The sequence below is a fragment of the Nyctereutes procyonoides genome, unplaced genomic scaffold (genome assembly GCF_905146905.1).
Source record: "Nyctereutes procyonoides isolate TBG_1078 unplaced genomic scaffold, NYPRO_anot_genome, whole genome shotgun sequence".
In the NCBI taxonomy this organism is placed as follows: Eukaryota; Metazoa; Chordata; class Mammalia; order Carnivora; family Canidae; genus Nyctereutes; species Nyctereutes procyonoides.
In genome coordinates, this window is record NW_026575020.1 from 29,032,420 (window position 1) to 29,044,120 (window position 11,701).

Genomic DNA, 11,701 nt, shown 5'->3' on the forward strand with positions numbered 1-11,701 from the left:
CATAATTATTTATTTTTTCCATTTTTGGTATCTCTGTGAACCCAGTAAATGTTACCTTCTTCTGAGAAAAGCAATACCAAGAAGGCAATGATTAATGTTGATGAACTGGGGAGCTTATGCCCTGTCTAAAAGGTCAAAGTGCTTCTGAGACACAGAAGGTTGCTTCTGTGTAGGAATATAGCCCCCATATCACAATATCTGCCAGGTATTTTACTCCATGTCTGACTCCTGTTTGTACAGATGCCCAATATTTCGTGTATCCAGTTTATTAGCAAAGCACTGGATGACTAGTCCAATTCCTGGGAGCACATTCCTTTAAACTATATATTTGGATTAAACTATAATTATTCAACTATACATTTGGTTTCTTATTTCAATCTTTCAACTTCTAATATTGACCACAATTAATATGAAAGTTAATATTCTTTAGGTCAAATAAACAGATGCAGCCTTTGACAGAACTGCCCTTATTCTTGGGCAAAAGGGGCCCCTCCACTGGGCCACATTTGCCCCACTTGGCACTCCTGACATTTTGGGCTGTACAATTTCTTATTGTGGGTGCTGTCTTGTGCACCATAAGATGTTCAACCGCATCCCTGGCTTCCACCCACTTGTTGCCAGTGGCGTTACTCCTCATCCAAGCTGTGAGAACCAGAAGTGTCTTCAGACATTGCCAAATGGCCTCACGTGTGGTGTGGGGTGAATAATCGCCCCAGCTGAGATGCACTGCTTCGGAGTGCTCTTACAAATCATAAATACACATTGGTGCCTCCTCCACTGGGGATCTGGAGCTCAGTAATGGCACAGCAGGATCTAGAACCAGAAAGATCACTCTTGGAATATATAGCATTCAAGCCCCGGGGAAAGAGTCCATCACTTCACTTGCCCAAGGTCTTAGAGACAAAAGCAAATACTTTTTAATGTTGTTAGGTCTTGTGTGCTGTGCTTCTGCTGATGGTGGTGGTGGACACTGCTTCAGAGTGTTGGGAGGGTTAGACCAGTGGAGCTCTAAGGTTAGAGAAAAGACTAACTTGTCAAGCCCTCCCTTTCATGTAGCATGTGTGCAATGGATTCTTGAATGAATGAGAGTTGTTTCTTTTTCTTTTTAAAAAGATTTTATTTATTTGAGAGAGAAAGACAGCAAGCGAGCACAAGCAGGAGAAGTGGCAGAGGGACAAGGAGAATCAGGCACTGAGCAGGGAGCCTGATGTGGGGCTTGATCCCAGGACCCCTTGATCATGACTTGAGCTGAAGACATGTGCTTAAATGATTGAGCTGACTGAGTTGTTAACAAACCTAAATTAATTATTTCCTATTTGTCTCCTGGAATGGCTAGTAAATACTAAAGCCTTGCAGTCCCTGAAATGACTATGAAGCACTAGGAGAAATTCAAAAGTTCCTGAAATTGAAGTCACTATGGAAGGCTCTAATAATAACAACTTCAAACCTCAGCAGTTCAAACCCCTACTCAGACTAATTGTTCTAATGTTCCCATTAAGCCTCAAAGGGGAGAGTTTTCCTTTGAGGCCTGGAATTGCCAAAATCATAGACCTAAAACAAAAAGTTGCAAATCTTTTGAAAAGAAAAATGCTGTGAAGCGCTTGGCCTTAAGCAAACTGTGAAAGTGCCATTTGTATTATTTGAAGGCTTGCCTGAGGGTGTGCCATTCTGTCTGCAGTCTACTTTTGGCCTTCCGAGTCTGGAGAAGATAGAAACAAAGCTAAAATTAAGTTCGTCACTAAAAAGCCTGAAATGTTTGAGGCCGCAATTAAGGAGAGCACCTCCTTCTCAGAGAGCCCTACAAGAAAAATATTCATCACCCAGTGTTAATACTACTGCATCAGGGGTTGAAGATCTTAACATTATTCAGGTGACAATTCCAGATGATGATAACAAAATAATATCAAAAGTTGAAAAAGCTAGACATCTCAGAGAAAAAGTTAATGACCCCTTCAGTTGAAAATTTGCTGAAGCTATTGTTATGGGTTTCCCTGTGAAAGTGCCCTACAGGAAAATCACAATTAACCCTGGCTATGTGGTGGTTGATGGCATTCCTCTTGGAGTGTCATTCAAAGCCTCCAGTTACCTGGAAATCAACTCCATGGGAAGGACCTTAGATTCTGCTGAGTTCATTAAATTCACAGTCATTAAACCATTTCTAGGACTTGTGATTAATAACCAGTTAGTTCATCAGAGTGTGTCAAAGGCCCAGTGATGTAAGAATCAGCTGAGCCAAACCAGTTGGAGCTTCCTGCAACAGAAAAAATAAAGGAAACTGATGGAAACCCTTAGATTAAGCAAGAACCAGACCCTACATTGTAGATTCTTCCTTCCTAGTCTTGAAGTATCAGTGGGTCAGAAGAGCTATACAGACCTGTTACTTCCCCAAGCTGTGTAATATGCTTGTTGTAACAGAAATATCTTCCATAAAAACTTTTTCCTTCTTTTAGATAGAAATGTCTACTTTTCAGCAATTCTGTCAATTGAATTAAAGAGCAGAGTGACTGTAGATTTGGAATGGCTGGTTTACTGTGGAACGTATTATAAGGATTTTACAACAATGCTGGAAAAATGACAGGAATGAACCTCATCAGATATTTAATGTGTCAACAGGGCCTTCAACTATGGTGTTTATTTCCCAATCAAGTGACGATCTTACCTACTGGAACATCTCAGCTTCTGCAGCGAAGAAAGCACCTGTGATAGTCCAGTCCTTTAGTTTTTCTATTTGAAAAATCATTTAAATGATCCTTTTGTTCACAGCTCTCCTTGATGACTGAGTGAATAGTTAATATCTACATATTTGACTAAATCTTTTCCTAAGCTACCTATCATGGTTCATATGTTTTATTTTATCATAATTTAAAAACCTCCATCTGGATCAACTAACAGCCAGTAAGAGGTTAATATGTCAGCAGGTGGCTTACGGATAGAATACAGAGAATCTCTTCCACATTTATTTTTCATCCAAGTAAAAGGCATGGTGTACCAGAAGTTTATTTATTTATTTGTTTGTTTTTAAAAGTTTTTTTAATTTTAATTTTATTTTTTAAAAAGATTTATTTATTCATGAGAGACACAGCAGACACAGGCAGAGACACAGGCAGAGGGAGAAGCAGGCTCCATGCAGGGAGCCCGACATTGGACTCGATCCTGAGACTCCAGGATCACACCCTGGGCTGAAGGCAGCGCTAAGCCACTGAGCCACCTGGGCTGCCCTGTACCAGAAGTTTAAGATCAGTATGAATGTTTGGGCAAACTCAATGACACTAAACCCTCACTATAATGTAACCTAGACTGTGGTGTGGATTTCTTTGGAACACTGTCCCAGCTTGGCTCAGACTCAGGGGTTTTCATAGCCTTCATTATTTTATAACTCTACTTGTAACATTGAGGCTCTAGTGTGGGGAGTCAGGGGTCAATAAGCTAATTATGTACCCTCTGATATTCTGGACCATTTGTGGGAGAATCTTAGGTGTGTTGTGATTTCACTGACAATGAGAGCTGAAAAATACCAGCTATAAGAGAAGGTGGAGTATGTGATGGCCTAGAGTTTTCATTAGCTTTATCAGAATATTCACAATGGAGAATTACATTACATAGTAGCAGAAATGGGCATTTTATGTGTTGCTTATATTTTACCCTAAATTAAACTATAGGTATAGGGTAATAAGTAAAATGCATCTTTTCACAACACCCTCTCCCCTAAAAAAAAAAGAATAAAAAAGACTTGTGTTATGGCTTATCATGTAATCTACCCTGTAGAATGCTCTGTGGCACTGTAGAAGAATGCTTATTTGCTGCTGTTTTATGGAATGTGCTATATGTGCCTGTTAGGTCCGTTTGGTCTGTAGTATTTTCAAGTCTGCTGTTTCTATTTTCTGCATGATTTATCTGCATGAATTATCTATCCATTGTTGAAAGTGGGGTGTTGAAGTTTCTTACTATTATTGTTGCTGTCCGTTTTCCTCTTCAGGTCTGTTAATACTGCTTTATGTACTTAAATGCTCTTAACTTGGGCACATATACATTTATAATTGTTATATCTTCATATTAAATTGACTTTAAAAAATCATTTTATAATGTTCTCATCTCTTGTGACGTTTTGACCTAAAGTCCTGTTTGTCTGCTATAAACATAGCCACTTGTCCTCTTTAGGTTACATATAATGTAGAATGTCTTTTTCCTATCCATTCACTTCCAGCCATTGCATTCTTAAATCTTAAGTGATAATGTCTTGTAGTCAGCATATAGTTGTGTATATTTATTTTATCCATTCAGATATTGTATATCTTTTAGCTGGTGAGTTTAATCCATTTACATGAATTATGGATTCCAGAGCATGGTGGCAATGTGGTACTGTGGTCACATAAGATGAAGGATCTTATCCTACAAAATTTTGGTATTGGTGCTAGTGTGATCTTATTTATTTCCAAGGCCTTTGTGACAGGAGGACTTTGGGTTATGTATACATGTCTTTCCTCCACCACAGATATATACATTCATTTTGAACCTGAGCTATGTCCTAATCACTCCTGTATCCCCCATAGGATAATGCCTTGCACATGATAGAAAATTCCCAGCCTCCACTTCAGCATCCATAATTACCTCATGTCAACCTCTGGAAGGCTTTCCCTAGGAACAGTCTTCCCAGAGCCCCATGCATGTCCTTGTTCTTCAGGCTGTAGATGAAAGGGTTCATCATGGGGGTCACCTCAGCATACATCACTGTGGCTACTGAGTCCTTCATGGAGTAGGTGTGGAGAGGCTGCAGATATACCATACCAAGTGTCCCATAGAAGAGGGAGACTACAGCCAAATTGGGGGGGGGCACAAGTGGAGAAGGCTTTGTACTTGCTAGAGGCTGAGGGCATTCGGAGGATGGCTTTGACAGTGTGGACATAGGACATGATCACGAACCCTAAGGGGGTCAGGAAGATAAAGATGCCTGTGGTAATCAGCAGTATGTGAATGGTCTGGGTGTTGGAATAGGCCAACCTTAGCATGACATACATCTCACAGAAGATGTAGTGGATCTTCCAGGAACCAAAGAAGGTCACTCTGGTCATAATGAGGGTGTGGGTAAGGCCACAGATGACAGAAAGTGCCCAACACAAGGTGAGGAACAAAATAGAGAGTCCAGGGATCATGGCTGTGACATAGTGGAGGGGGTGGCAGATGGCCACATAGTGGTCATATGCCATTGTGGCCAGAATGAGGTTGTCCAGTGTCACCAGGAAGACCAAGAAGTAGAGCTGTGTTAGGCACCCTGCATAGGAGATGGCTTTGTTCTGAGACTGAAGGTTTGCCAGCATCTTGGGTATTGTATTGGTGACAAAGAAGAGGTCTGTGAAGGAGAAGTTGGCCAGGAAGGAGTACATAGGAGCGTGCAGATGGGGATCAGAGCCAATGGCCAGGATGATGAGCACATTTCCCACCCCTGTAACCAGGTACATGGACAGGAACATCCAGAACTGGACCTGTTGTTGCTCAGAACTATCTGAGATCCCCAAGAGTAGGAATTCAGAGACTTCAGTCTGGTTGCCTCCATCCATTTATCCAACTGTCTGCAACATCAGTACCATCAAATGTCTGCTAAATGTCCTTTGTTGAATAAAGACATTCAGATAAGCAAAATCAATGGCTTTCTTAGCATTAAAAATATCTTAATTTCATAAAAACATCATTAAAATAGACTAAATTTTATAATTTCTTTTTAAATAAGAAGGATTAAGAGACACAAAAAAAGAACATAGAAAGTCTTTATGCACCTAATCATTCCAACAGCTTCTAATTTGGCATACTCAATATTCTAGGGATTATGTCAATGTCATATGTGAAACGGTATCATACTGTACTCTTGCAGTGCTTAAAGACTCAAATGTTGTGTTGTGATAGTATATATTGCATACATTTTCAAAGACATTTTTTTAATAGTAAATTTATTTTTTATTGGTGTTCAATTTGCCAACATACAGAATAACACCCAGTGCTCATCCCATCAAGTGCCCCCCTCAGTGCCCGCCATCCAGTCACCCCCACCCCCATCCCCCTCCCCTTCCACCACCCCTAGTTCGTTTCCCAGAGTTAGGAGTCTTTATGTTCTGTCTCCCTTTCTGATATTTCCCACACATTTCTTCTCCCTTCCCTTCTATTCCCTTTCACTATTATTTATATTCCCCAAATGAATGAGAACATATAATGTTTCTCCTTTCTTTTACTTCTTTGAATGTTTTCCTTTTTTCTATGAATATACTGTTTTTAAACTTATAAACCTTATTTTCTATTTTAAATCTTTTTTATTTTTAATTTTTAAGCACTTATTTTAATTCCAGTTAATAAATATATGGTGTTAAATTAGTTTCAAGTATACAATACAGTGATTCAGTAATTCTATATACATCAGCCAGTGCTCATCACAACAATTGCACTCCTTAATCCCCATCACCTATTTCACCCATCTCCCACCCATCTCCCCTCTGGTAACCATCAGTTTGTTCTCTGGAGTTAAGCGTCTATTTCCTGATTTGTCTTTTTCTCTCTCTTTCTCTTTCCTAACTTGTTTTGTTTTTCTAAATTCCATATATAAGTGAAATCATATGGCATTTGTCTTTCTCTGACTAACTTATTTCACTTAGCATTATACTTACTTTCTAGCTCCATTCATGGCAAGATTTCATTTTTTTAAATGAATGAACAGTATTCCATTATATATATATATATATATATATATATATATATATATATATATATACCTCTCTTCTTTTCCATTTATCAATCAATGGATACTTAGGCTGCTTCCATACTTTGGCTATTGTAAATAATGCTGTGATAAGCATAGGGCTACAAGTATCTCTTTGAATTAGTATTCTTCTATTCTTTGGGTAATACCCAGTAGTGCAATTGCTGAATCATATGGTAGCTCTATTTTTAACTTCTTGAGGAACCTCCATACTGTTTTCCACAGAGGCTGCACCAGTTTCTCTTCCCACCAACAGTGCAAGAAATCTCTTTTCTGATGAACGGATAAAGAAGATGTGGTTTATGTATACAATGGAATATTACTCAGCCATTAGAAACGACAAATACCCACCATTTGCTTCCACGTGGATGGAACTGGAGGGTATTATGCTGAGTGAAGTAAGTCAATCGAAGAAGGACAACAGTGTATGTTCTCATTCATTTGGGGAATATGAATAATAGTGAAAGGGAATATAAGGGAAGGGAGAAGAAATGTGTGGGAAATATCAGAAAGGGAGACAGACATAAAGACTTCTAACTCTGGGAAAGGAACTAGGGGTGGTGGAAGGGGAGGAGGGCGGGGGGTGGGGGTGAATGGGTGACGGGCACTGCGGGGGGCACTTGACGGGATGAGCACTGGGTGTTATTCTGTATGTTGGTAAATTGAACACCAATAAAAAATAAATTTATTAAAAAAATAAAAAAATTCTGTAGAAAGATTGATATAGATTATGCAAGTTGAAAAAAGAGAGAAAATTAAGAGAGCCTCAGAGAAATGTGGGACATCATTAAGCACACCAACATATGTAGTAGGAGTACTGGAAAGAGGAGAGATAAAGAGAAAGAGAGAGAGAGAGAGTAAGACAGAGAGAAAGATACACAGAAAAATCTTTGAAGAAATAATTACTGAAAACTTCCCAAACTGGTTGAAAAATACACATCTAGAAGCTCAATAAACTCCAAGTATAATAAAAAGAGGATTCTGCAGATGTATCATTATAAAAAAGCTGAAAGGTGAATACCTGAAAGAGAAATCCTGAGAAGTCCTGAAAGCAGCAAGAAACCAATAACTACTTACACAGGAACCATAATAACATTAACAGCTCACTTAGCAAAAACAGTGGGGTCCAGAAGGCAGTGGGATAACATATTTGAAGTATTAAAAAAAAATGAAAAAAAAAAAGCCTATCAAACAAGAATCACATGTCCAGTGAAGCTACTTTCCAAAAAAGGAAATATAAAATATTTCTCAGGTCAACAGAACTGAAAGAATTTGTTCCTGCTTCACAGAAAATACTGAAGGAGTTATTTTGAACTGAAAGTATAAGTGACCCCAGGTGTAATTCACATACACACAAAAAACAAAGAAGAGTGGTAAAGGCAATTATGCAAATATAAAACACAGTATAAATGCTTATTTTCTCCTTTTTGCCTGAATCAATTTACAAACCAAGTCTACAGAATAATATGTATATGATATATTGTTGAGCCTATAGCCTATAGATGTATAATATGTGTGTAATATATTGTCAATAGCAGCACAAAGAATGTCAGTGGGATCAAAGCTGTACTGATGAAGGAAATGACTACAGAGGGTAAAGTAATAATTATAACAATATATTGTTCAGCTTGTAAACTAATAGATGTTATACTATAACCATCATAGTAGAAAAAAGAGGGAAAAGAGAATAGATCTACATAAGAATAACGTTCCTATACATCACTGGAATTAAGCTAGTATAGGCCTGAAGTGCTTCTCACATTTTAAGATGTATATAGAAGAACCTAGAGCAACCACTGAAACGAACAATCCAAACCTTAAAGAATATAGTTTCAAAATCATTAAAGAAATTAAAATGCTATATTAGAAACTATTCACTTAATGGAAAAGAAATCAGTTAAAGGAGGAATAGAGGCACAAAAAGACATGAGACGTGTAGGAAATGTTGCTATTTCTTGGTCTTTGTGTTCTTTGACACTTGCCCTATCCTACATTTTGCTTGAATGTCTGTTCTCCACAATACTGTGAGTGCTTCAAGAGCAGAGATGGTAGCATTACTTGTACTGCAGGACCTTGCATGGCATCAGACACAGCATAGGATCAACATAGGAAGGTGGAACTGAACTGTACAGGGTATTAGGCATTGTGTGCATTCGAGATAAATGAATGAAGTACAGTGATCAGCTCAATAACTTAAATGAATCAGCAATACTACAGATAAAATGCAGTAATTAGAAAAATCAGCCAGGGTGACAGAGGAAGTAGGCCTGTTCTGGAATTTCAATCTGGAATATGATGAATTTGAAGTAGCAGTAGGACAAACAAATGCAGATGTGTGGAAAATGAGTAACTCAAGAGATTAAAATTACTTGGGGCTCCAGTCTGGGGGAAGAGTAGAAGGCCCAGCAGTTAACAAATGAATAGATTGTTATCTTCACATGGGAATAGTTGAATCCCCATGTACCCAGTGTGGGTGGTACAGTGGCGGGGGGGAGGACATTTTGAATCTGAAGTTTGGGTTCAAGTCCTAGTGTAACATATACAACTGTTTTTCTGAACAACTACCCCTTTTGAGCACTGATTAGAAAATGTGTTGCGTTTTATATATGTTAAAATATTGTATTTAGTTCACACAATATCACAAGTTGACTCTAATATTCCAACTTCTTGAATATGAGTTAATGAGCTTACCAAGTTGCTCAACCAGGAACTGATAGAGTCAGAATGAGAGTGCCCCTCTTATTCCTCCAAAGTCCATGCTCTCATCACATTGCCATACAATAAATAAGACAATGCCTAGCCTAATGGAGGTTTGGAGAAGAGCTGAAATATTGTACACAGATGTACTTCTCCAACCTAAATGGGAGTGACTGTAAAGGAAGTCCTATTCTTAATTTTTTCTCCAATTTCTGACTATTTTCCACTTCCTCCAGTAGGAAACCCTGCTCTCAGGACAAAGAGACATCAGGGGCCCTAGTCACCTCTTCATCCCCAGCCTGGCTCTGCCCACCTGTGTCTGCAGAGAGTGACCTAGATGCAGATCCATTTGTGGCTGGCTCCTGGGTCCTGTTTACCTGGGGGAGAGATGAGTGACAGAAAGTAGCATCATGGACTTCCCATACATGGGGTACGATTTGTCCAAGTCAGCAGCTAGGGAGTAAAATAGAGATAAAGAGAAGAGCCATGCTATCTCCTAGAAGAGCTAGTGCTCTGCCAATGAAGGGGGCTGGTGGGGAAGTGGGGAAGGCATTCAAACATTATCCCAGAGGCTGAGTGGTCATTTCAGAGCTGATGCAAGCATTTAGTGGAGGTAGGTGTAGTTAAGATCTCTTTGAACTCTGAGATTCCAAACTGTAAGAGTAATCATGTGATAGACCTCTGGCATTTGAGTGAAAATGGGAGTAATTATTAGCACAGGCTCTAGAGACTTTTTGTATATACAGCTTCCCACATTTGTTATTTGTTACTGTAAAATTCACCTATGGTTCAACACCATGAATGAGATCATTTATTTTCCCAGTACTTAAGGGAGGGTTTTAACTGAAGAGATATGTCCAAGGTGGTGGAATGATTTAGTGGCAGGGATGAGGCTTTGACCAGGAGTTCCAAACCACATGTTTGCTTTGTTAGTCCAGAACTGGGAGGAGTAACCCTGAAAACTTGAGACTAGCAAAAGAAGGACTACTTGCCTCTTAGAAAAATAGTTGACTGATAATGGGGACTGATGGGCTAATTCCAGAGACCACTCCAAGACCCCTGCCCCCCAAATGGCCTAAGGATGAAAACAAGCATGATGGTAATTCCCAGAGTGACCCCAACCCTGAGCACACCGGCCACCACCTCAGTTTCTGTCCTGGAGACAAAGGTCTTTCACCTTCTTAGACCTTATCAAAAAGAAGCATACATACAAAGAAATAAGATACCAAAGGGGAGAACCAACAGATGAAAATGCATACAGGGACTCCAGACAATATAATAATCAGACACAGAAAAAAACCCCAAAGATTTTGGTTTATGAGCTAAAACCAAGCCTGAAAATTTGGATAGGAATTTTGACAAATTGACAAAATGTGAATAACCAGAACTCACATAAGGAACACATTGTTAGCATTTCACACTTATGTCCTCTTGCAGCCACTGTTCCTACAAGACTAACCACTCCTAATAGCATAATTTAGTTTTACCCATATTTTACTTTATATAAATGAAGGTACATCATTTGCGCCTATTTCACTTAGTGAAACATATATGTGAAGTTTATCCATATTGCTGCATGTGGTTATAAATAATTCATTACTGTATAATGTTCTGTTATGTGACTATACCACTAAAAGAAATCCATTCTATCTTGATAAGTACTAACAGTTTCCATTTTTGGCTGTTATGAATAGTGCAGCTTGCATACTCTTGGGCATCTATACTTTGTGCTAAGTGATTTATTGTTTTAACTTTAACATTTAGATGTGTTATTAATCTAGAACTGATTATGATATTTGGTGAGGTAGAGGTCGAGATACATTTTTCCCCCACAAGTGTGGATATCCAACTAAATATTAAATATGGTGTATTTTTCTGTTTTTTTATTTTAAAAATTATTATATTTTTTTTCCAAATTTTTATTGAAATTCCAGTCAGTTAATATATAGTGTAATATTAGTTTCAGGTGTAGAATTTAGTGATTCATCATGTGTATAGAACACCCAGTGCTTATCACCACAAGTGCCCTCCTTAATATCCATCACCCACTTAACCCATCCCCCTGCCCACCTCCCCTCCAGTACCTTCAGTTTGTTCTCTATAGTTAAGAGTCTGCTTCTTGGTTTGCCTCTCTTTTTTCCCCCTATGCTCATAAGACCTAAATGTGAATAGGAAACCATCAAAATCCTAGAGGAGAACGAACACAGGCAGTAGCCTCTTTGACAATGGCTGTAGTGACTTCTTACTAGATATATCTCCAGA

The 11,701-nt window shown here is 38.7% G+C and overlaps 1 protein-coding gene and 1 pseudogene across 1 annotated transcript; one reads left to right on the forward strand and one right to left on the reverse strand.

The window, feature by feature from the left end:
- The first annotated feature begins 580 nt into the window (after positions 1-580).
- On the forward strand, positions 581-2,322 carry LOC129497457 (general transcription factor II-I-like; annotated as a pseudogene).
- Positions 2,323-4,609: 2,287 nt separating this feature from the next.
- On the reverse strand, positions 4,610-5,591 carry LOC129514064 (olfactory receptor 1D2-like). Its single transcript, XM_055332637.1, is given in 2 exon segments — positions 4,610-4,825; positions 4,827-5,591. Coding segments are annotated over 2 exon segments (945 nt in total). The 5' UTR covers positions 5,556-5,591.
- Positions 5,592-11,701: the final 6,110 nt, after the last annotated feature.